This window comes from Sphaerodactylus townsendi, linkage group LG07 (assembly GCF_021028975.2).
Source record: "Sphaerodactylus townsendi isolate TG3544 linkage group LG07, MPM_Stown_v2.3, whole genome shotgun sequence".
NCBI lineage: Eukaryota > Metazoa > Chordata > Lepidosauria > Squamata > Sphaerodactylidae > Sphaerodactylus > Sphaerodactylus townsendi.
In genome coordinates, this window is record NC_059431.1 from 87456431 (window position 1) to 87483200 (window position 26770).

A 26770-nucleotide genomic window follows, 5' to 3' on the forward strand; every position below is an offset into this window, starting at 1 on the left:
TAAATGACTCATCGATGTACATATATTCAGTCTCAAATTACTTTTGAATGAATTTTAAGATATTTGCCTGAAAAATATAACATTAGAAGAAGGTTTGAATAGCCACTCTGAGTCAAAGGTCATTCCTACACAAGTATAATATATTTCCTGGCCTGCATGAGCAGAAATATGTAAGTGGAAGGAGATTTATATTGAGGAGCAAGCAGGGAATGATTGTTCAGAAATTAATCACCCATATTTAAACTGACTCGAAAAATATTTTGACTTTTATTTTTGGAAGCAGGGTACACAGCAGATACTAGGACTAATGAAATCAGAGCGTTGTAATGTTTCCTGTTTGCTTTTATATTAATGTTACACATTATTTGTTTCAGCAGCAGGCTAGTGTCTTCTTAGGGCTCAGCTTTCTGACAAATTAAAAATCAGTCTAGAAAGCTCGTAATATGGTATTCAGTTATGAGCCCTTCGGGGGAGGGTGGTTTTTAAATATAATAAATAATAATAATAATAATAATTTTACAATGGAGAGTGGGACCATGGAGTTGAACTTCCTGAAGCTTTCCCAGGTTCCATGCTTCCAGACGGTTATGGACCTGATCTGGATCCCCCCTCCCCTTCTCCAGTTTTTCCAACTTGAAATGGCTCTAGAAAGCTGCTGTAGCCCAACTGGGAACCTTGACTGTTATGATGGCTACAAATAAGTTTCCTCAGGGGGCAATAGTACTTACCAAGGCCATTTCGTGTCAGGAAAATGGTGGTGTGAGGCTTAAACCAATGTTATGTATGTGCTGCACGCCCAATCTGAATTCAGCTGCTGTGGATCTTGAAAGTACAAAACTCCCCGCATAGATGTGATCCAGAAGTTCTTGTAGTGACCACATGGGCTTTATGTCATGTGAATTCTCCATAAGAGGGGAAAGAGAGTAAAATAATTGGACTGGATGTGCCAGTTGTCTTCCTTCTGCTGTTACCAGAAGTGGCCTGTTTGTTACAGCTGCAAACTTTCATACAAAGGTTGCTGAACTGTTGTTTATTTCAGTCAGCATTTAAACAGCCTGACCATGTGACAGATTTCAACTGAAATCAGCAAAATTGACTCCATGCTCTTGAGCTTCTGCTGTTTCTCTTGATCTCCAGTGTTCCAGGACATGTGGGGGTGGCACCAAGAAGAGGGAAGTGCTCTGTAAGCAGCGGATGGCCGATGGAAGTTTCCTAGAGCTTCCAGACACATTCTGTTCTACTCTGAGGCCAGCTTCTGAACAAACTTGCAAAAATGAGAACTGTGCTCCTGAGTGGCTTCTCTCAGACTGGACACAGGTAGGGTGCCACAGATGCTTGCAGCTCAATTAGCTGAAGACACTGATCCAGTTCTTTCCTTCCATGAATATTCCTAAAGGTGATCCATTCCTCTGTGAAGTCTTGAAATGTGGTAGATTACATTGGGACCAAATCTTCCTAGTATTCATACCTGGCAGTGGAATTCAGTTTCATCCATTTAATACTGCAAATGAAGCCTCTGTCTTGGCCTGATCTGATTATCTTTCATCACACTACAGTTAAAGGCATTATGTTGCCCAAATCTATATAATACACCATGTAAAGAAATTACAGTTTGGCTCAACAGTGCAAAGGTTCCAAAATACGTTTTAGATGGCCAGCTCAGACAACCACTCTGCATTGTGCAATCCAGGCAACGGGGAAAAAAAAACCAGTTGTATGCTTCGTGATTATGTTAGTTAGTTCCGTGGATATATTATTTTCACAGAGAAGCAGATTCACAGTTGCTCGCACAGTACAGTTTGTAAGAAAAAGATATCTGAAGTTCTAAAATATTGTTTAGCCATGTGGTCCTTAACCTCTTGCTTGCATTTTTCCTCCTTGTTGCCAATTCCTTTCCTCTCCTCCTTTACCCATAGGTGATTATTCATTTGGTGGGTGAAAGAAATTTCAGCCTTAAGATACACATATGTGTGAAATGTTGTGAGAGAAGCTTACCTAATGGATAATGATCTACCTTGACAATCCAGCCAAAGAGATTGTCAAATTAAATCTGCTGCTTGGACATGCACCATTCTAAAGTAATTCTATCTCTTCCTCAGGCAGGATTTTTTTTTACTGCTTTAACCACACTTGACATATAGTAAAATCTATGGAGTTCAAATTTCTGCATAATGTCACCTAATTTAAAAGAAGAAGATGATGATACTTATGGTTCTTTTCAACACCTGACAGCATTTTCTTTTTCTTTTTTCTTACATTCCAGCCTTTTCTACCAATAAGATTTCCTGTATTATTATTAGAAACATACATACTGATGGCTTGGACCCTGCTTAACATTTTTGTGGACAGAAGCATGGCTTTTCCACCTCCCTCCTTCCACTGCAGGCCAAATTGCCCCCTGGAATGCTGCTCCTCAGGGACCCCCAAGAAAAGCTGGGGGGTGGTCATAGGTCTGCCAGAGGAGGAGGAACCAGCAAAAACTCCTGTCACAGAAATTTTAGGAGGGATCCAGCCCATTGCTTATCCATCATGCACAATTTGCCTATAAACGTCTTGCAGGATACCTGCATCTACCTTTGGATTTGCACATGTGATTCCTTTTCAGGAAGTATATGTGCCATGCCTAAATTAACTAGGCCTTCTTGGATGCAAATGTAGACCCTGCTAGCAATAAACATTGTGGATGTATATTAGATTTTCTAAGTGCCTTCAAAAGTAAACGAGAATATGCATCTCCCCCTCCTCCTTATTTGACAACACTGCATTTGATAATTATACCTGTGCTTGACCAATCACACACAACATCATGTTGTGAAAAATGGCTAATCCAAATTGTGGCTTATTTGTATAATCTCTTTTCCTCCCCTATCCACCAGTGTAACTATTTTAGTTATCAGTGAGTTGCAGGAACATTCCGGGGTGGGGTGGGGGGGTGTCAGGCAGACTTTTCAAAGTTCTTCTTGGAAGGTGTATATTTTTGTTATGCTGAAAGATTATTTATTTTGTGAAAGGTTTCTATCCTAACTTTCAATCTGGAGATCTACAGAAGGACCAAGGTACACTATTTAAACATGCAAATATATAATTTCTAACAATAAAGGGGGCTATTCATGAGTTTTTCTGCATCAGACATTCTACAACTGTCCTTTTCCTGCATTTTTGTTTGTCTAACAAGTGTTTCCCCTAATTTCCATGAATACAGGATACTGAAAACAAGTGGAGTGGAGTGATTATTGCATGGGTGGGAACCCCCATCATTTTATTCTGGTCTGGGGAATCTGTTGTTTTGGCAAAGATAGAACTTGTTATGCTAAACAGATGTTAAGATGGGGCCAAGAAGGCATTTGAAACTACTGTACAGCATAATCAGTCTCACTAGTCTAGATACACTGGCTATGAGCAGACATTAGCTATGAGAAGACATTGCCATGCATAGAGGCTGCTGAGTCTGACCCATTCTGTGTACTTCTTAATGTTTTGATTCATGTTCCTCCTAATGAACTTCTTTTTGGTTCCTAGTGTTCTGTGAGTTGTGGTGAGGGAACCCAAACACGAAATGCCATTTGTGGAAAAATGCTGAATACGGGACAATCTGCCATCATCAACTCATCGCTGTGCCCTCCCTTGCCATTCTCGTCTTTAATGAGACCATGTGCATTAGCTCCATGTGCAAGTGAGTATCTCAGAACAACTGTGGTGGGTGGAAACTGCAAAGGTTTAAAGGCATTTGTATGGCCAAAGAAAAGGGTGATGGGTGAAGGAAGTATCTTTATACAGAATCTGATGTCAGTCCATGTAGTTCAGCACTGTCTACTCTGACTGATGGTTGCCATCCAGATCCCAGGCAGAGAAAGCTGTTAAGTAACATCTGGGCATGAACCTGGGACCCTCTGCATGCAAAGCATAGGTTCTGTTATATTTTTGAATGAGTCAGGTCTGAGGCGGATTCTGCACAGGCTAAAATCGCCGGTGTCAACCCAATTAAAACACCATTTGGAGGGGGAACTTCCCATGGCTGCTGCCTCCAAATCGAGGCACTGCCACTCCTCCCCCCCCCCAATCTGGTGTTTTGTTGACTCGCTAAATGAGCGATTTTTGTTTAAGTGGCGACGTCCACCCGGTGCCAAGCAAACAGCACCGGGTGGAAGGCGCCGTTTTCCAACGCAGCATAGTTTTTGGGCAACTTACCTCCTCCTCCCTGTATAGCTCTGTTGAGATGAGGGGACATGCCCCCCCATCCCCCGGGCCCCGGGCAATTGCCAGGGCCACGAGGGTGGGTTCCCTCGTCCTGATGGAGCTACGCAAGGAGGAGGAGGTAAGTTATAAAAAACCAGCACACCTCCATGTGGAGGCGCCACCATGGGCCACGGCAGCACCAGGGCCATCGGCACACATGTGTGCAAATGGTCCCAGGCCAAAGCCAGTGTCATGTACACCGGCACCCCACTTCTCCTGGGACCTGTGCAGAATTCGCCTGAGTCTCTCTTGTAATAACCTGATTGTCCACCACCACCACCACTCTTCCTCTCCTTGCCTTTGACTATCTAACGGGCAGTGGGGAACTGTATGTGGGAGTGAGATAGGGCTCATCCCAATTGCCTCTCCTTGTCCTGCCTTTCTTCAGTAAATGCCACCATCCATAACTTAAGGCACAGATAGAGGTTGTGTTTGTGTTAACTGCTTCACACCTTCTCTAGTCAGCTAACTAACTGTCTGCAGCACAGTCAGGAGTTTCTTGCATGGACAAGTAGCCAGGCACCTGGCTTGGATCACAGCCAAGACTCTTGAGACTCTTTGACCACAGTCTGAGAGGGAAAAGATCTTTATTTACTACCATACAATCTCAATTTCCTAGAGCATAGAAGCCCTAAAAATATTGTACCAAAGCATTATATGGCATTACAGAACTTATTTTTAAAAAAGGAGACTAAGGCCCCTTCCACATATGCAGAATAATGCACTTTCAATCTACTTTCGCAATTGTTTGCAAGTGGATTTTGCTATTTCACACAGTAAAATCCAGCTGGAAATTGCATTGAAAGTGGATTGAAAGTGCATTATTCTGCATGTGTGAAAGTGCTCATGCACTTGCTGTTCTTGGTTCTGTTCTTTTCTTGGTTCTGGGTTAGTGTGGCCTATACAGTGTGTTCAGACCTTTTAACTCTTCCTGTCCCAGCCGCTTTTACTGCCTTGCACCTTTTCTCCAATCCAACTCAGGCATATATCCCTCAAACTTTTATGGCTCAGCTTAGGATATCCACATAGCTATCTACCTTGCCCCTTTCTCACAGGTGGGCAAATGGTCCTCTCCATCCTACCTATTGCCTTCATAAAGGAAAACGCATCTCCTCTCAGTCTGAAATCTGAGAAATGTATTGCATTATTTACAAGAAAAAAATGTTTTCTCTGAGATCAAGGCCTTGATAAGTGCTAATCACAGCACTCTCAACTCAAATCACATTTCCTGCAACCAGAATGCAGTTAATTGCCCAAATGCCACAGGGTCCTGATGCAGGTCAGACTACAGCACAGGGGGAGGAGTGATTTCAGCCTTCTGCCTCTCCCTTACACAAGCCATAATGGCCCAGGGGTGTTATTTCCCCAGGGGCGGCGGGGGGGAAGCTGCAGTGCAGTGCACCCTGGCAGGGCAGATTGTGCCTCCAAGGGGGGACTTTATAAATATAATAGCATTATCATTTCAGTTAAGGACAATGTGCCTAGATAATAAATGGTTGCTTTTTACCTGCAACATATGCAGCAAGTTTGGAAAAGATTTGACCCTGTTAGAATATTTTGTAGTCAAGAATTGTAGTGTTATGCATGAATGTATCATAAATAATATGCTGCATATTATTTTGTATTAGGGATTTGATTTCTAAGTATAAACCATAACATTATTTTCAAAATCCACGGAGCAGCCCTCATATTCCTTTCAGTTGTCTGGCACAGAGAGCCAAACTGCAGGGACCCTCATAACTAATGAAGGCTAATATTATCCACCATGGAGTTTTCAACCCACTCTTAAGTAGATTTGTTCTGCTTCATATTTCTCCCTTGAGGTTGGAGCACATTTACTTTTTCTTGTTGCTTGCAGATACAGGGCTCTGGGGCCTCATAGGGCCTAGATGATAAACATTTAACAAGGATAGCCCCCCCCATCCCTTTTCTGTCTTTCTCATGTTCATTAGGCTGCCTTCTTCATTGAAAGGCATTTAATAACAGGAACTGCATTTTCCCCATCAATACGTGCCCTGGCCTCTGTATCTTAACCCTAGCAGATCAAATTTGTTTTGCTAAATTACACCTTGTTATTTTTGATAATGGTAGCTGAGGTCTCCGCATCTGGCAGCCAACCACTTACTGCAAATTGTATTAGGTAAAATTACAGCTTGTGTCAAAATTAAGCTGCTTATTTCCTTTATTGGGACTAAAACTGCATGTTAAATCCCAACAAATGGCTGCTGCCTGAAATGACATCCTTTTGTCAAATTTCCCTCTCCTTCCTCATAACCTGAGGTGTACTAGCCCTGTTATGTGGCATAGCCAATACACCCAGCCAGGACAGTCAATTAAACAAAGGGCAGCAATAAATGAATATAGGGAGCACTCCTAAACAGGCCTCCTCAAAAGTAAGCCTTATGTTTATTCAGTGGGACTTACACTCAGGAAAGTACTTTTAGGACTGAAGATATTGTGCATTGTAAGTTATGATACTACACAATACTGAGGAAGAATGGAGAACTTGGCATAAAGTTGTTGTTTCAAGCGGCATCTCCATGTTTGATATAAGGACCAAACTAGACAAGACACTTTTTTGAGGGTCAAGATGGGACACCCCCAATTCAACTCTCACACCTTCAGTCATGTGTGATACTGATGGGCTACATGCACAGCTTTTCAAAAGGGCAAATAATTCTCCCTGGGGCCATTTTGGGTCGGGAAGTTGGTACAGGGGTAAAGGGAGAGGCCCCTTCTCTCCCTATGCCATGATCCTAATACCAACTGGTACTCTGCACACTTAGGAAACAGTTCCAAAAAATTGTCTCATCTAGTTTGCTGCTTAGTTAGCTAAGAATGCAAAGGCAATGCAGTCCCATGATCCATTTCCAAACATTAATTATGTTTCAGGACACCAGAGACCAACTCAGAAACAACCGCCCCTTATAATGGCCCAAAAGAAAGTTTTCATCCAAACAAGGAAACAGAAAAAACTGCATTTTATTGTTGGCGGGTATGCTTACTTGCTTCCCAAAACATCTGTCATCCTTCGATGTCCTGTGAGAAGGTTCCGAAAACCGATGATCACATGGGAGAAAGATGGCAAGCGACTCATCAGCTCAGTTCATGTCACTATTGCTCCATATGGCTATATGAAGATCCATCGATTGAAGCCCTCTGACACAGGAACATATACTTGCACAGCAGGACCAGCTCAGGAACACTTTGTGATTAAACTAATTGGAGGACACAGCAAACGTCTTGATACTTTGCCACCAGGGATAAGAGAAGAAGAAGCCCCAAAGAAGGTCAGTTTGAATGATGCCTTGCATGCTCAAGAAAAGCATCAGAATGGAATTCTCTTCAATGGAAGCAAAACTGAGAAACGAGGACTTGCTACAAGTTCTAGCAGTCGATATGATGATGTTGTCTCAAGACTTCTAGAATACAGAGGCTGGCCTCGTAACAATGCCAATTCAGGTGAAACGCAAGACTCCAGTGAGAGAAACATCTCTTCGGAGGAAGATCAGGGCCAGGAGTACAACCTTCCTTTCACCATGGTAGCTAGTCAGGATCGTTTGGACGACATCCTAGGGAACTTATCTCAACTGCCTGAAGAACTTAAGGATGGCTATAGCAAGCAGCTAATTGCGCAGCTGGCCCATGACATTTTCAAGAGCCATTTGGAACACCAAGAGTCAATTTTCAAAGCCCATGGCACTAGAGTCAGCTCTGCTTCAGTGGAGTTCCCATTCAGTAAAAAGGTATCTGAGTTTGCCAGCTCCTTAAGAGCTTCGTCTGCCGAAACACACTTGTCTACATCAGCGGAACTCATCAATGGCCCCCACAGGCCTCCCAAAAAACCAGCAATCCTCAAGAAGATCTCTGCAGCCCAGCAGCTCTCAGCCTCTGAAGTGGTCACCCATTTAGGACATACTGTAGTTCTAGCCAGTGGGACCTTGAGTGTACTGCTTCACTGTGAAGCTATTGGAAACCCAAAGCCCACCATTAGCTGGGCAAAGAATGGAGAGGTTGTGAATTTCAATGACAGGTAACACAAACAATATTAACTTTACCACCTCCCACCCCAAGTTTATGAACTTTCTGCATTTTTCTCTTCTAGTGTTTATCTTTTGATTGTTCATGGTGCCCATCATGTTGCAGCCATCTCCTGATCTGTTGTTTGAGCCACCATGCAAGTTTTGAGCTGAACCTTAGTTGCTTTTGACTAGAAATATTGCCAGACACACCCTATAATACTGCTGAGGTGATCAACGTAGGTGGGATACTCAATTTAAATTCCCTTGCACAAGAAAGAAATAACAGACTTAAGGTAGTATAGTGGATTACGGGACAAACTAAACATTACCACTGTTAAAGAATTGGGTCCAAGTTCTCAACAGCTCCAGGGAATTGTTTCTTTTTTAAAAAGGGGGGGGGGCAAACTGACTTGGAGCAATACCATGGTAGAAAAAGGATCCCTGCCTTCCCACAAAACCATTATTCTGCAAAAAAGGTGTGGGAGGAGGTACTTCCCCAACTTGTGCACATAGGGTATCAAAATCGAGGAAAGAACTCTTCCTGTGCATTTTTCATGTGGGAAAATGGCTTGGGCTATGCAGCCATTCTAAGCCCCCTCAAAAAAACAACAACACTGTAACTTAGTCCTATGTTAAAGCTATCTGAACATCCAAAAGAACTTAAAAGATGTCTGTGGCAAACAATTCATCATACGGTTGGCCCATGGGTACCATTTTGAATGTTCCCATATGTTTCATTCCTTTCTATAAGTATAAATCCACAATTTCTTAGGAAATGTTCCATCCCAGAGCTTTCTCTGCTGTGTCTGTTTTATAATCATACAGATTTTTTTTAATTTTAGGGAATATTTTTTAAATTGACCCCTCCAACTCACAGGCTGAACCTGCTACCACATCAGCAGTGTTTCTCCTCATTTTCACTCCATTCTGGTGAAAAAGATCAGTATGTATCATGTAACTCTTTGCTTTCCAGCACTTTTCTAAGCAAGAGCATAGCTACACCAACTGCTAATAACACATGAAGGTGACTTATATTGAGTCAGATTGGTCCATCTAATCCAGTAGTATCTAACTGGACCAACTGGAACTCTGGACCAACAGTATCTCAGGCACATGTTCTTTCCCAGTCCTGCTATCTGAGATCCACTTAATGGAAGATGCTGGGAACTGAACCTGTTAGAACATAAGAACATAAGAACTAGCCTGCTGGATCAGACCGGAGTCCATCTAGTCCAGCACTCTGCTACTCGCAGTGGCCCACCAGGTGCCTTTGGGAACTCACATGCAGGATGTGAAAGCAATGGCCTTCTGCTGCTGCTGCTCCTGAGCACCTGGTCTGCTAAGGCATTTGCAATCTGAGATCAAGGAGGATCAAGATTGGTAGCCATAGATTGACTTCTCCTCCATAAATCTGTCCAAGCCCTTTTTAAAGCTATCCAGGTTAGTGGCCATCACCACCTCCTGTGGCAGCATATTCCAAACACCAATCACACGTTGCGTGAAGAAGTGTTTCCTTTTATTAGTCCTAATTCTTCTCCCCAGCATTTTCAATGAATGCCCCCTGGTTCTAGTATTGTGAGAAAGAGAGAAAAATTTCTCTCTGTCAACATTTTCTACCCCATGCATAGTTTTATAGACTTCAATCATATCTGTTCTACTTGCAAGATGTTCTACTTGCAAGATGTGTGTTCTATCACTGATCTAAAATATATGCTCAAGACAGGAATCTTTCCTACCTTCTATTTTGCACACACAAAAAGAAAAAAAAAAAGAAATCTCATATTCAGTCCCTGAAATCTATAACATAAGAAATAATGAAAAAAAAACATGATGAAAAAAGCGGTTCTTAACCTTTAATCCAATACCTCCCACCAAGAATACAACATTATCATTGAATGCCCCCAAACCACCAGTGAAAAATTAAGACATAAAAACAGCACTCCAGACAATGTAACTATTTATATAGGTATGTTTATGATACGTGAAGCCCTTGAGTGTTATACACATTCATGGAGGCCCTAGCCAATGTTAAGTGTAATGCCTCTTTGTTGTGTGCACCTTCAAAAATGTATTTATTAAAATACTGTACCCTGTATTTCCCTTGTGGTTCACAATATCAAATTTTAAAACAAACCAAATACAAAACCATTCCCCTTCTCAAGAAAGTGACAGTGCATATGCTTTATTCCTTATTGATCAGCTACCCTTTGTGTACTTTTTTAAGGATCTGAGGGAGAAGTACAGGGTGTGGGGTTTTATCTTTGGGGTGGGGTGAGGACTGTCAGAAGCCATTGCATTTGCCCCCAAATTTCTGAATGCAAGCTAGGATTTGTAGATCACCTTTCAGGAGGCACATGGCTCCCTTTAAGGATCAGTGAACTGAACTGCGAGTTAGCATCCTTGTTAGGTAGGGCTGCCAAGTTCCCGGAGGTAGCAGGGAATCCCCCACCCCCCTGTTCTCCTAGGCATCTCCAGACACTCTGTGTTCTTTACCCGCAGTGACATCACATCCATGCTGCTGCCTCCCCCTGCCATATACCTGCCCCCAATCCTTTCACTGTTTGCCAAACTTAACCTGGCAACCATAATGTTGAGGCATTAAAGCAGCTCTCCAGTGTGGGTTAATTCCTATGTACTATAATGTACTGCATTTTTCTACTATCATTTCCTATGAAAATCAAGGCAGCAAGCATAGAATCGTCCTATTTATCTTCCCAAGAGACATATAAGTAATGCTGGACTGAGAGATTGTGACAGTCCCAGTTTCATCCAGTGAACTTCATGACTAGGTAGAAATTTGAACCTGGTTCTCTCCAACTTTCTGTCTGTTAACAGCACACTTGAATGACACCATCTAGTGCTTTGAACTTGACCTGCAGCACACTTGCCGAGAAGTGAGGGTGATTGCTGACTTAAGGGATTTTGACTAGTCACTAGCTGAACTAGGAAACCCCCACATCTGATGCTCTGGAGAGCTGTTGATGGAGCAGATGGCACTGGGCTCAATATGCCAGTAGCCTGGCTGTGTTCAAGGCCACTCCCAATCAATGTTGACATGATAGGAAGCAAAAAGGCACAGGCTGTGATGTGCTCTCCCTGCTGACAGTATTTGTGCATATAGGGGCTTATCGCCTAGCTGCATGGCCAGCTATTGTTAATTTGCTGTGCTGTTATATGCATGGGATTGCACGGCTAGTGTTGAACGAGGGAAGACGACTGTTGTGCTTGGTGGCACCTGCTTTCACTGATGTGCTCACAAGGCAGAAGTTCAAGAAAGCACTTCCAGTGCACTTTCCTTTGTGTGAATTATGGGGCTGAGGTTAAACATCCAAATCTGGTCACCAGGGTCAACCTAGGAAATGAGAAGGTGCACAGGAGTCAACTCTCAAGGCTAAAATTAATTTTAAATGGCTGTTTTTGTGAGACATCTAGCAAGTCCTTGATTTATCCAAAGTGCTATTTGTCACTGTGGTTTAGAGATGCAGTTAGCTGGCTTGCAGCTTTCCCTTTTCCATGGTTAAAAAGCTCTCCAAATGCAAAGGTTTCTGTAATTTACTAGCTTTAGAAATGTCATTTTAAACAGCCCTTTCTTTAATTATTTTTTCCTGGCAGATAGAATATTAGATTTTTGACCACAGAAAGAAAATGTAAAAAAAAATGGGGTGAAGGGAGAAAATTTCCAATGTGAGAACAAGAATGCATTTGTTATGGAAAGCACATGTAGTCTTAATCAAGACAAGGCCTATGGTATATATTTTTCTGGACATAGTCCTGTAAAAATATCTTCCTGGCTTGCAGAAAGTTGCATACACAGATTTGCATTGCCAGTAGTTACATCCTGTAGGAAAAGTGCACATCAAGTGATTTTTTTAAAAAAAAAGAGGAAAAAAAGAAAGAAAATTTCTGTTTGAAACTACTGTATTTTTTGTGCTGTGCTTTTAAAAGGAATTAGGGGTTGCATAAAGTCCACAAAAGGTTATGCTGGATATCGCATGCAAGAAAAAGTTATATTGTTTCCGTGCCATAAAGAGCCATTTTTAAGGAACGTCTATCCTTCTGGTTGGTTTTTAGAGAGCAAATAGTGCTGTTCTTTGACTACAACTGTTAGTCAAGTTGAATCTTACAAAGAATTATAATGCTGACAAAATACTGCTGTCTTCCTCTTTCAAGCAGGGTCTCCTGATAAGAAAAGGCTTCCTTGTCTGCAGATGTTTATTTGTCTTACAGCATAATCCTGTGCCAGTGTTCACTGGCTGTGGTTGGTTTTCTGGGCTGTGTGACCATGGTCTGGTAGTTTTAGCTCCTAGCATTTCACCCACATCTGTGGTTGGCATCTTCAGAGGCATGTCACGGTAAGATGTGTTTGCCTCTGAAGATGATTAGAGCCATGAAAGCCTTCAGCAGTACACAAAATGTTCACTGTTGATAAAAATTAGTACCCAGATGTGGATCATGCGCACTGGCCCTGTGTTCCACATCGTCATATGCACACACAGGAAGTCAATGAGCATTCAGGTGAACATACATGAACTGCTAGGCAAAACACACTAGACACATGGAGATAGTGGTGTGACTGTCAACCAGAGGGTCGTATCATGGCTCAGCAGGAAAGCGTTTGTTTTGCATACAGAAGGTCCCTGGTTCAATCCCCAGCATCTCCAATTATAAGAATTAGGACATAGATGATATGAAAGGCCTTGATTTGAGAGCCACCGACAGTCAGAATAGACAACACTGACCTTGATCAATGTATCAATTTAATAGTCAACTTCCATGAGGTGTTATGCATGAAATTAATTGACTGTCAGAAAATGGTGGTTGTGGAGCTGAAAGGTCAATTTAAATATATGAGACATGGATGAAGTGACAGGGTGGCCTCAGGCAGTGAATTTTGATGGAATGAGTAGCAGCCTCCAGTGCCCCTGCCTTGTTCTCCTTACTATTGCAGCAGCCACACCCTACCCAGGAGCCAGGACATCTAACTTTCCATCCATCTTAGTAAATCTATGGGAAAGCCTACTCAGCATGCCCCACTGTGTTTAAAGACACCTGGAAAATGGGGGATCGGCTTTAGCTGTTCTGGGCAGAGATGGTGAAGGAAGGGGGTAATGGCATCAGCTGAACCTCTTGTTGAAGGCCAACCTACACATAGGGTTTTCAGCTCTGGGTTGGGATATACCTGGAGATTTTGGGAGTGTAGCCTGTGGAAGTCAAGGGGAGACTTCACTGGGTATAATGCTTGCGAGTCCATCTTCCAAAGCAGCCATTCTCTGCAGGTGAACTGATCTCTATCACCTGAAGTTCAGTAGTAATCTCAGGAAATCTCCAGGTACCAACTGGAGATTGGCAAGCCTACCTATATATATTTTTAATTAATAAGTAGGATCCAAAATGGTCTTTGTAGGGAATTTCTTCCATAACTTTGGAGCAAATAACTCCTCAGTAGAACTGGTTCAGCTCAGGAGAATAGGATAGGAGAGAAGGCCAATAGCCCCTTGTCTCCCTGTGCTGTAGTCCTGAGCCAAATTGGACACCAGTTGCATTGTGACTACAGGGCAGGCTTGTTAAAAATGTATTTTGTAGTTCAGCTCTCAGTCACCTCTGATTAGACTCCCAGAAATACTAACATAGCCATGATTTCTCACCTGTTGTATTACTAAAAGCATCAAACTTTTTGTTCTGTAATTTGTATCAGATTATTCTGACAAACTACTGCCCACTGAAGTACAAAGTAAGGAGTGAAATCTTGTTCCAACTGAAATCTGTCTTGCTTCAGATGGGTATCTGAAATATATTAGGTGCTTGTGTGTTTTAAGCGCCGCCCAGTTGCTTCCATCTCATAGCGACCTTATGAATCAGTGTCCTGCAGAACATCCTATTGTTAACAGGCTTGTTCAGTTCTAGCAAACAGAAGACGGTGACTTCCTCTGTAGAAGTCAGTCTGTAGAGTCCTCTGTAGAGTCAATCCATCTAGTGTTGTGTCTTCCTCTTTTCTTGCTGCCTTCAATTTTTCCTAGCATTATAATCTTTTCCAGTTACTTACGTCTTCTCACAATGAGTACGATAGTCTCAGTTTAGTCATTTTAGCTTCCAGGGACAGTTCAGCCTTAATTTGATCAAGAACCCACTTGTTTGGTGGTGGTGGTGGTGGTGGTGGTTTGGTGATCCATGGTATTCATAACATTCTTTTCCAGCACCACATTTCAAAGGAATCTATTTTCTTTCTATCCACATTTTTCATTGTCTAGTTTTTACACCCACAAATAGGAATAGGGAATATTGTGGCATGAATTAACTTCAACTTGGTTGCCAGCGACACATCTTTACACTTAAGAATGTTTTCTAGCTGTTTCATGGCTGCCCTCTCCAATCTCAATCTCCTTCTGATTTCTCGGTTGCATTTCAGTTTCAAAGCATTTCTTCAATGTAATTTCTTTTAAAACATTGGATTGGATATGTTGCAGGCCTAGCTATGATTGAGTTTCACATGGCTAGCGAAGGATGCAAGCAGTCTTGAAGGTCACCCATATTGAATAAATGTCTTTGTCAATTATTGTTTCTCTAAGGAGCAGCCAGGGCTCACTGATGGTCTGGCTGGTGTTCGGGAGCTCTTCTGAAGGTTTAAATTGAGCATCGCTTTTGTCTTGAACATTTTTGCTGAGCAGTGTGAAGGTCGCCGTTGCTGGTGGTAGAACGCATCCCTCCTTCTGTGTTGCTTCCACCTCCTTTTATCCCCTCCCTGAAGAATTCAACGGGTGGCCTTAATCTGGTTTCTTTTAGTGTGCTGCCACCCATGGTGCTCTGAGAGAGATCAAATATTCCAGATTTTTTGGGTCAGGAGGCAGCAGTTTTCATTTGGGGGGGGGAGAGATCTCATCAACTTAAAGTATGTGACTAGATGTTGATTGCACTTGGATGGGCTTTCTCATTCCATCTTATTCCGGCTCTCTCATCTTCTGTTGTCAGCTCCCCCATCGCTCCCCCACTTTCTGTTTCTATCACCATCCTGGCAAAATAGTTTATGTAAAACAGCTGCTGCAGTTTTCTTGTGAGAAACCCTAACTTGCCTTTAGGCTTTTGTCATTAACTTAAGAATAAATGAAGGCTAATTCAAGTATTTTCAATGGAAGTCATCATATTAAACATGTGACTGGATCATGGCCATTCAAAGGCTTCCAGGGTCCAGAATAAAATACACACACACACACACACCCCTATGTGCTACAGAGATGATGTGAAAGGTGCAGTTTGTAGCCCACTGGGCCTAATCCCTTGCCTTGTTTGAATAGTCCGTGCAATTTCCTGGACTTGATGCCATGCTCCACTGACCCTAAACAGAGGCGAAGCTACAAGAGGGCCAGGGGGGTGCTCGTTGCACTGGGTGCGCACCTGGGCGGCGCAAAATTCAGGTTTGTGGTTTTTGTATTTTTTTAGTGTTTTTTCAGTGTTTGGCATGTAGGGGGCACGGTTTTTAGGCTAGCAACACCAAAATTTCTGGGTATCTTTAAGAGACTCTCCTGATGATACCACCCAGGTTTGGTGAGGTTTGGTTCAGGGAGTCCAAAGTTATGGACTCCCAAAGAGGGGTGCCCCATCCCCCATTGTTTCCAATGGAAGTTTATAGGAGATGGGGCTACACCTTTGAGGGTCCATAACCTTGGACCCACTGAACCAAACTTTACCAAACCTGGGTGGTATCATCAGGAGATTCTCCTAAAGATGCCTTGAAAGTTTGGTCCTGCTAGCCTAAAACCTGCGCCCCCTAAAAAAACACTAAAAAATACAAAAAACACAAACGAACATGGGGAGGGGTGCAAAACTCAGATTTTGCACCGGGCTCCATTTTCCCTAGCTACATCTCTGACCCCAAAGGCCCCTGCTCTAACCTGGATGGCCCAGGCTAGCCTGATCTCATCCAGTTTCAGAAGCTAAGCAAGGTCACCCTTGGTTATTACTTGAATAGGAAACCACCAAGAAAGTCCTGGTTCACTCTGTAGAGACAACAACAACAAACCACCTCTGTTCAGTTCTTGCTTCGAAAATCCTACAGGTTCATCATAACTCTGCTGTGATTTGATGGCACCTTAAACACACACAGACCTTCAAATCATGAGTTGTGTGGGCCTGCTTCTTTCCCTTGCAGGTTAGCAATTGGCACAGTAGTGCAAAATATGTATTACTGTTAGAGAAGCTTCCTCTGTTTTGCAAATGGCACTGGTCTGACAGATGTTTTCTAGAGTTTAAACAGGCAGTTTTGCTGGAACTATTAAGGCTTTTTAAAAACCCTATGGATTTTTAATATGTGACAAGCATTTTAATATATAACAATGATTTAGTCCAGTTAGTGGGCAACGGATGGTTCCCAGCTGTTTGGGATGTTGCCTAAGCGCCCTGTTCTGAAGGAGCATTTTTCCTACTAGAATTGCCAATTGGCCTGGGGAGGAAAACTGATCTGGCCTGCTCCAGGCCCTTTAGCAAGACATCTGAAATGTAGGAGTCAGCAGGTGATGCATTTGGTGACAGCTAAACCTAATCACCTACTAATTGTTTCACATCATTCTGTGGTTAAAGGGAAAGCTACAGGAGCTGGTTCCAAAACCGACAGCTTGCTTCCTGTTTGATCTGTTTATGGAACTGGCTTGTGAAAAGATCCAGAGATGCATATCTTTATCTGCTGGAGCAGTCAAAGAAGAGAGTTGCCTGAAATGCAGCGACAGCCATGCAAGATTTGTGTCTTACTAATTTGTCAGATGATAATAGCATTTCGCATTCATTCGTGTTATCATGTTGTAATCATTGCAACAATCCTACAAGGAAGGTGAAGGCCAGAGGTGGGTCCAGTTCTCACCACTTCTCTAGAAGTGGTTACTAATTTTTTCTGAGTGCCGAGAAGGAGTTACTAAAGCCACCTCCCTGCCAAATAGGGACTGGAGGTGCGTGTGTGCTGTGGCCCCACTGTTTGAATCCCACCACCATCAGAACCTGCTGTTAAAATTTTTGGATCCCACCATTGATGAAGGCTATTAGAGAATGGGAAGCCAAGTGTAAGAACCTCTTACTTCAGTCAATAATTGAGACCCAGGAATATTTCAAGAGTTTTATTGGACCATGTCAGAACCCAGGATTTAAAAAGTCAGAGCTGAAGGCTCTGTCTTTTGCCCCTAGTATATATCTTGAAAAATTTGCTCATCCAGACAATCCCCCCTCCCATTCATTCCCAAACCAATCCGTATAAGAAAAGGACAGTGAGAAGAAGCATTGTTATGGAACTTCAGCACAGTAGGAAGGTGGAGATAAGGTGGAAGGCTTGCCTAATTCACTAAGTTGCAAGCAGGCTATTAAAAAGCCAACCAACCCCCAGGTGCAATGATAACTAGGCCAGGTGCGGCCTTGGCTCTGAACGCAAGATGCCAGACCCAGTGAGAGCCAAGATGGTTTGGGCTTTAACTACACACTACTGGATATCATGCTTATGTTATCGCAGGGGACTGCAATCTGTTGCTCAGTGTAGAGCCAAATATGGCTCTTCGAAAGAGGAAAAGGTAAGCTATATTAGAGGGATAGGTGAGATGTTAGAACAACCAGTAAGTAAAGAGAGGGGCAGGCAAAGATTTTTAGGGAACTAAAGGCCTTTGTAGAGGTGCATTACAGAAAGCAAAATGTTGGAGTTGCTAATATCCTAAGTGAAAAACCGCCCATACCAGGGTGGATGGGTGGGTAATAAAACTCAGATTTTGCACTGGGCTACATTTTCCCTAGATATCCCTCTACTTCACAGGTATGGCCGTTTGGACAGCCCTGGAACCCAGAGTCACCCAGTCCTTGATGCCAGCCTGCCAGGGCAGCCATCTATGGGGACAGGGATAGACAAAGGAGAGGTTGGGCACAAGGGCAGCTGAGTCTTTGACCAAATTGAACTCAGCCTGCCCTAGCATGATGCCCTTTCCACCTCTTCCAGAGGTCCAACTCATCCACCTACTACCAGCACTCTGTGTTTGGGTGGCCCTGCGACAGGGGAGAAGGCGCACTCCATTTGTCAGACAGCATCTGCCTGGATCACTTCCACCTGGACAAGGCAGCTATCCAAGCCCTATGTGAAGAGCTTGAGCTAACTCTCCAGGGCCAAGCTCCTTCCCACAATGCCATCACTGTCCCCAGAAGATCCTGCTCTTCCTCAGATTCCTGGTCACCAGATCCTTCCAGGGGATCATGGTTGCGGTCCTGGAGATATCCTAGTCCTCACTGAACCACTGTCTGCACAGCTTCCTAGATGCCATGCTGGTTCACCTGTAGGAGCATGTGCACTTCACCACAGAAGGAATAGAGCTGTCACACATCTCGGCAGGGTGCACGGCAGCATCCTGAACTGCTTGGAGCCTCCTCGCTGTGGCCACAGCACAGCAGGTGACTTGATTTTTGTGTACAGTGTGCATCTATGGACTATGCCATTTTTTTATGGTTAAGTGGCCTTCCCAAGCTGAAAGGAGCCAACTAACTCTGGCCAGTCCCTTGCACCAGCCATGCCAATGTAGAGACCTTGCACAGCTGCTGTGGAGCTCCACTGGCACCCAAGAATCACACAGTGGCACTGGGCTCCTGTGCCAGTATAACTCCTGTATGCCAATGCACCTTGGAGATAGCATAAGGGTCAGTTGACTCCCAGAGTCCATTCACCCCTGGCCCCCAGAATTTCTCTGTTTATTATAAAAGGTTGTTGATCTCTGTCCAGTAGTAACTATTCACCTTCTGGATTGGATTGTCCACACAGGAAAATCCAGATATGAAATATTGGTGTAGCATAACAAGAGAGAAATGACCAGTGATGTGTGGATGAAAGCTGAGAGTCTCTTGCTTATGGAGCTTGCCAGATTCAGAACCGGGATTTCCTGATTTGAAGCACAGAGTCTAGGCCTTTGTGCTACTTGAACTTCAGATATATCTTTCCACTGGCAGATTCCTAATATGCTATTTCAAAACTTTAAAAGATAGCTAATGGCAAACTTGGCTCCTGGAATATTAATTCCATTTCTTGCCCAGAAAATGCATTCCTTTTGTGATTTTAGATCACCCAGCTAGAACTTCTGGATCTCATTTGTGTGTCACCTCAACAGTCTGGTTTATCCAGATGATAGTAAGGGCTTGAATAAACAGAGTGCTTTTACAGAGATTTACACAAGATTGCATGTGTGATGGGCAGAGAATTTAAATAACCACTCAACTAGATAATCGGGAACTCAGGACCAAAGTAGGCATGACTTATAGTTACATTTTTTTCCCTTCCAGTAGTTTGTTCAAATGAAAGCAGCCTTAGGTGGCTACATGTTTAACTAGAGGGGAAATGTGGGAGGGTCTGCTTTAACTCTTTCCCTTTCTCATATTTGCCCATTCAAATCTTATTCCCCCAGCTGTTATCCATCTCCTGTTGGAGAAAGGGTGGGATTTATTAGCAGTTCTTCTGCACTACATCACCACTGATGAAATAACCCCAGAAATCATAACACATTGTTCCATACAGAATTCAGGAATCTGTCAAGGGCATTGTGCCCTCTGATTGATTTCCTTTCAGCCACACCAGACAGAAAGCTTTGAGCTGTATTCTCAGTTGCATATCTGGAGAACCAAACATAGACCCCCAAAGTCCCATGTGGCTTAGCTCTATGACATTGGCCTGTGATGGGTCTTTTGAGACTTGAAAATGATCAGGGGACTGTGAATAGCAAGGCTGTTTACAGAGATCCTAGAGGAAGTGTAGTTATGAGGGCATGGATTATATTTGTACAGTAGTAGGCAGCCTAGACTCTAGGCTATTCAGTTTATTCTGATCGAATACTACAAGGGAGTGAGCAAGTATATCTGAGCAAGTGTTTTTCCTCTTTCTACCAGCTAGTCCGGATAACATTTCAACGCATGTACACTGTAGTGTCTAGGTATGAAATGAAATGTTAATGCACACTGTGTAATCTTGTGTTATTTAACCTTGGGGGGCTGTTTGTGTAGAACTCTGTAACATTATTTGATCAAACAAAATCTACCAACCTAGAATGCATGAAACGTTACACCTGCTGTTCTTCTTTATACATTTATTTATAAGTTTTGCATGCTCTGGTGGTATATTTTTATCCAGTGGACCAATTCAGAGATGCTGTGCAAGAGAAGACTTGATAACCATTCTTTGATCAACATGTTTACATGTTCCTGCAGGATTCTTCTTCAGCCAGATGACTCCTTGCAGATCCTGGAGCCAGTTGAAGCTGATGTTGGCTTCTACACCTGCAATGCAACTAATGCATTGGGATCTGACTCTGTTTCCATTGCTGTCACATTAGCAGGTAACATGTTCTCAGTTACCGTCACAAAAGTTTCCTTGTTGCAGCCTGCCACAAAATTAAGCATAAATGGGGACCAAGCCAGAGTCCAAAATCTTATGCACATGTTAAAAGCCTTACCCACTCTGAATATCTTAAAGTCATGGCTCAAACAGATAGCAGAAAGTCAGATGAAGGCTTGACAGCCTCTACTTAAAATCTGGCTCTAGGCCTCTGTTCCAGCCCATCAGGGACTCCATTGGTCTCAACCAGATTTGGAGTGGGCTTGCTTACTTGTGTCCTTCTTTTGACCCCCATGCACCATCTATAGCTGGCAACAGTCGGTGGGCCATCTCTCTCTCTCCTTGTTCTTGTCCAGCCAAGCCAGTGCCAGTCACCCATGAAGGATTCTGACCTCTTGTGGCATTTCCCATTCTTGGATGCGGCACTGGCAAGTCTTAACACTATCTGCTGCTTAATGAAGAGGACATCTTTATTTCAGGCATCTTCCTTGCCCTTCCACCACCTGAAGGACAAGTTAATTTCCAACTCTGGACAAGTGAATGTCCAATTCTGGGCAAAGATCGCACATTTTGTTTCATGATAAAATTCAAATTGTAAGTTCATGCAGCCTCATTTTGCCTCAGAGCCATTTGGGAAGGAAGAGGGCAACCCTCTAGCCTCCACTCAGTTTTGATATCCAAAACCAGCTTCTGCATTCTGTTTATAACATTTTGCGAGAGATCAGATCTATTCTTCAAAACATGTTTTTCCTTTAAAATGCTAAGCAGAGCATTGAGTTCTGAATGGCAAAACCATGGAGATTGACAGACTAAACCCTCTATCCTTTCTCTGGCTCATTCCGCATGGGCCAAAAACAGCAGTGTGAAAACGGTGTGAAAATGGTGTAAAAGGGTTTAAAACGGTGTAAAAGGGTTTATACTGTTTTCACACCGTTTTCACACCACTGTTTTTGGCCTATGCGGAATCAGCCTCTGTATGACCTATGGCAAACTGAGACCCATGAGGCTGCATTTCTTTGTCTCCCCCGAGTCCTCAAATTGTGACTTGAGTTTATTGATCCTTGTTTGACCCTACACAAGTGAATGATAGGTGATGGCAAATGTTCTGTTAGGGCATTTCCGCACAGCACAATTATACTGGGTTACAGCCGGTATCATACAAACAGTATATTTTATCCTGTTTTCTCCCTCCGCACAGCTGCCCGTTTCTTTCCAGGAGCTGAGTTAGGACCAGGAGGTAATACCCAGTTTATTCTACATGAGCCCAGGTCTTTTGTATTGAAACCGCAAGTGTATCCCCGCATACACAAACCTTTGTAAACCAGAGCGGCGAGTTGGGAAAAATAAACCAGTTCTGCTCCTGTGGAGTTTGTAAGGCAATGGGGTCACCCCAGGTTATTTGAAAAGAATCATCAATTTGGCATTTTTGAAAATTCCAGAATAAGGGAAATATCACGGGGCAACACTGGAGCAGGCCCATTTTAGCACCGGGAACCATGTGGAAAATTTGCACAAACCAGGTTATTTCACTTGCCCATTCTGGGATATTTGAGCCGTGCGGAAACAGCCTTAGTTATCCTTTGCCCCATCATTTAACTAGCATTTCCTAGGTAGGAAAGCCAGTGACATGTAATGGTTTGAGTGTCAAAGTAGGATCCTGGAATCCCAGGTTTGAATCTGTACTCTGCCATGGAAACTTGCAGGGTGACCTTGGGCCAGTCACATACACTCAACTTATTCTACCACACAAAGCTGCTTATGAGCATGAAATGGAGAAAAGAAAAATGATGTAAGCTGTTTCAGGTTCCCATCAATGAGAAAGGAGAGGTATAAATAAAAATATAAAATAGTGACAGTTAAAATGGTTTTGTTTTACAATGTAGACTTTTTTTTGGTTTAAGGTGGTTTGAGGTGGTTAAGAGACTCTCCTGATGATACCTCCCAGGTTTGGTGAAATTTGGTTCAGGGTGTCCAAAGTTATGAACCCTCAAAGTGTAGCCCCCATCTTCTATTAGCTCCCATTGAAAACAATGGAGAATGGGGCGCCCCTTTGGGAGTCCATAACTTTGGACCCCCTGAACCAAACCTCACCAAACCTGGGTAGTATCATCAGGAGTGTCCCCCAAACAATCCCTGAAAGTTTGGTGGTGCTAACCTAAACAATGTGCCCCCTGCAGGCCAAAAACCCCAAAAATGCTAAAAATGTTTTAAAAAACCACAAACCGGGGGGGGGGGGGCTGAGCTTCGGACATGAATGGGGGGGGGGTTGAACCCAAGAACCCCCCCTTACCTACATCCTTGATTCATCCCCTAACAATCCGACTGAGGGAACCAGGAAAGGGGTGGTGTTTGGGGAGGGTATCTGAATCCCATTCTAACAGCCTGAGGAACAAATGAAGGAGAGCAAACAGAGAAGATGAGGAAGGTAAAGGACAGAATGGTCAAGGAAATTAATGGCTACTATGGTCATAGTAATGGCTACTATGGACTTCACTGTGCTCTGAGAAGTGGCAGCCACTTATGCTATAAACTGCCTCTCCCCACCCTGCTAGTTGTACCTCTTTAGCTCTGAGTCTGTTGTTAGTCCTGAGTGTCAGCAAATCAGGCAATGCTCAAGAGTTGGTGATATAAAGTTGCCCGTGGCAGTACTGATATCATAAAAGATGGGGATCTTTGATAACTTGCTATTGGGGTTTCGTAGCTTGAGACTTTTCACTCAGTATCCTATAGGTGCTAAAGCAGACCTACCTTACCATATGTCAAGATGAGGCAGTCACATTAAGCAGATCTATTTTCCATCTTCTCTACCAGTTGTTTTTAAAAATAAGCAGAAATTTATTTTGATTTGTTGCTTAAGGCGTAAAAAAATCCTGAAGTCAGCATGCTAGGCAGTGTAGTATTTTGTTCACTTGTGTCATTCTAGAGTTTCCATTAGTGAATGGGCCCGGGGCCCAATCTGATGGAACTCTCTATCAGACAAGACCTGGGCTTGTAAGACAGAGATGTTCTGCTGGCCCTATGATTGAAGGCAACAACAGTTTTCCAGCAACGGGCCTCCCTTGCCTTGCCTTGCCTTTCTTCCTTTCCTTTCCTTTCCTTTCCTTGCTGCTCCCTATATCTGCATCGACTGGCCATAAGTGTTGTTAGGGTTCCATTTTAATTTTCATTAGTTTGAATGTTAACGTTTTTATAGTAATATATATTATTGTTTTAATGTACAAGTTGTGGTATTATGGTTATTGTTAGCCACCTTGAGCCCATATCATGCCAGGAAAGGCTAGGGCAGATAACTAATAAAATAAATAAATTGTCAGGATAAGACTGACCAAATTTTTCTAAAAAATTACTTCCTCCTAACTTCATGTTCTACCTCTGTTTCCATTTATTCCATCCTCAGCAACACTGGGAAACACTTGTGTTTTCTCCACTCCCGGGCAATGTTTTAATTTGTTACAAACTTTTAGAAATCATGTCTTAACCTATGTTTTCCCTTGAACTAATTATACTAAAATGGGTTTTTGTCTTCTTATTCTCCTAAAAATCTTCTCCAATCCATCTTTCTTGGAATGGGTTGCTACTGCCAAACAGGAAAGCACTATTACTATGGAGGTTCTCCTTTAAATCAATGGGATTACTCATAAGCTTAAAACTGAGCATTCCTTTAAATAATTTATCGGATTGTGGGCTCAGCACTCAGTCAACATCTTGCAGGATCAAGCTCTTCTTTTCCCCCAAGTTCTAGCCAAGGCACGGTTGACAGGCTTCCAGTCACTGGCAAATGAAAGCTCATAACAGATTAACTTTCTTGTTTACATTTGTCCAGCAACGGTTCACTTCAGTGACAGACTAAATATCCTTTGTGCGCTTGGACTTCAGCACTAATGAAAACCTGTCTAGGACAAGCAAGAGAGATTGTGAGATCATACTTGCTTTCCACTGTTTGGGAGTCAGGTTTGGCAGGGAGTCCCAGGAAAATCCAAAGCCATGAGACTATAAGAAAATCCCTGACAGATTGAACCAAAGTACCCCTATTCCAGCAAAGATATGTGCATTCCCTAATCAAAAACTGTTCTTTTAATATTGTTATCATAACCAATTCAGATTAAAAATTAACAGACGTTCAAAGATCATTCGTCTTTCATATTCTGGCACCCTGCTGTCCAGTTTTCACAGTTCAACCAGTAGAACGGAGAGGGCTGAGAGTGACCCAATAGATAAAGCAAGTGTGTTTTCCAACCAACACAGTTACGCAGATCTTGCCACCAAAAAGGATTACAGTTAATAGATTTTGGCCTAGCATTTCTACCACCATTGTCACTCCCTTATTCACTTGGAGGGGCCTGTTTGGATTCTGTATAAGCAACACCACTATTTTCATTTGCCAGTGTGATTACTTTCTCCACTGACATTCCACTGAGAATAAATAGTGATCGTTCTGCCACAAACAAGCCCTCTATCACTCTTCTTACCTTTCCATGGTGCTCATGACCTGGCATTGCTAAGGCAACAAAGTGTAAGCTGTACCTACACTTCTTAAAAAAAAAAACAATACATGCACAGGAGTGCTGTGTGGTTTCCGGGCTGTATGGCCGTGTTCTAGCAGCATTCTCTACTGACGTTTCGCCTGCATCTGTGGCTGGCATCTTCATCCTCTGAAAATGCCAGCCACGGGTGCAGGCGAAACTTCAGAAGAGAATGCTGCTAGAACACGGTCATACAGCCTGGAAACCACACAGCACTCCAGTGATTCTGGCCATGAAAGCCTTCGACAATACATGCACATTTTTATTCATGGGGATTTTATAGCATAATTGAGAACCACAATGTAATGTGAAAAAGGAGAAACATGTAGAATAAGGAGAACCACTGAAAGAAAATATTGGGAGTCTCCGCTTTATTAGATTATTACCTGATACTTCTGGGGATGCAATGAAAGGCCTGTAATACTGCCATCCTATGATTCCTCTGCTCTGTAATGGTGTTTGGGGTGCCAAAATCCTCTCAATGAATGTTTCTTGAATTTCCAAGTGCAAGATGGTATGCTTACTCTGCCATGCTGCTTTCACCTGCCTTTCTTTAGATACTGAATATCTTCCTGTGCCCTTCTGCTCATCTTCTGGGTAGTCAAATACTCCCCTGTCTGCTGTGTGCAAGTAAGAATGGTAATCTATATATATAAAAAGCTTTCCGTGTATGTGTTGATGACAGGGTACCTCAGTAACTGCTGGGCCAATTCCTCTGAAAATTCCCAGCCACTATAGTCAGTCAGGCGAGAGTGTTTTCAGATGTTCACATACCTGAAATTTCATACCTGGCCCAGGTAAAAACGCCTTTTTCCTGGCGCTCCCTGGTGAAGGACATGCCTGTGTATAACTGTCACTTTTAGAATGTTCGTGCTGCTGTAATGCCCACCCCAGACGGCCAGATTATGAGCAGTGAAAAACAGTACATAGGCAGTCACTGGCGTGGAAGTGAAACACATACACACACATACATTGGCATGAGGGAGAGGGAAGGAAGGGAGAAGAAGAAGAAGACAGAGGGAGGAGGAGGAGGAGGAGGAAGAGGAGTTTGGATTTATATCCCCCTTTCTCTCCCCTGCAGGAGACTCTCAGCGGGCTTACAATCTCTCTTAGTCCTTTTCCCCTTGGCACAACAAACACCCTGTGAGGTAGGTGGGGCTGAGAGAGCTCCGAGAAGCTGTGACTAGCCCAAGGTCACCCAGCTGGCGTGTGTGGGAGTGTACAGGCTACTCTGAATTCCCCAGATAAGCCTCTGCAGCTCAGGTGGCAGAACGGGAGAATCAAACCCGGTTCCTTCCAGATTAGATACATGAGCTCTTGTCCTCCACCGCCACTGAGAGGGAGGGGTAACGGCAGAGATGGGATCCAGCAAGCCGCGCCCCCTTTGCCGAGAGTAGGTTACCAATTATTTGTAGCCGAGAGGGGGTTACTAATTGGTGATTTTGTCAATGCGATTTTTGCCTTAGTTACGCCCCCTTTTCTCAGAAGTAGCGCGCCAAGAGAACTTGAAGCAGCTCCAGGCAGGAGGTGCACCAGCGTGCAGGCAGCCTGCACCTGCGGGCATTCGCTTTCCACCCAAGGACCGGCACAAGCTGCAAGCCCTTGCCACAGCCCCGCTTCAGTAATGCCCTCCGCTCCTGGAATGACCTCAGCCACGCCTA

The 26770-nt window shown here is 43.3% G+C and overlaps 1 protein-coding gene across 1 annotated transcript in view; it reads left to right on the plus strand.

The window, feature by feature from the left end:
* ADAMTSL1 (ADAMTS like 1) overlaps window positions 1–26770 on the plus strand; it is a 569359-nt gene that overhangs the window by 500542 nt on the left and 42047 nt on the right. Inside the window, exons 19-22 of the mRNA XM_048504173.1 lie at window positions 1138–1317; window positions 3520–3673; window positions 7129–8269; window positions 20460–20587. Coding sequence (XP_048360130.1) covers window positions 1138–1317; window positions 3520–3673; window positions 7129–8269; window positions 20460–20587 — 1603 coding nt within the window. The remainder of the gene's footprint in view (window positions 1–1137; window positions 1318–3519; window positions 3674–7128; window positions 8270–20459; window positions 20588–26770) is intronic.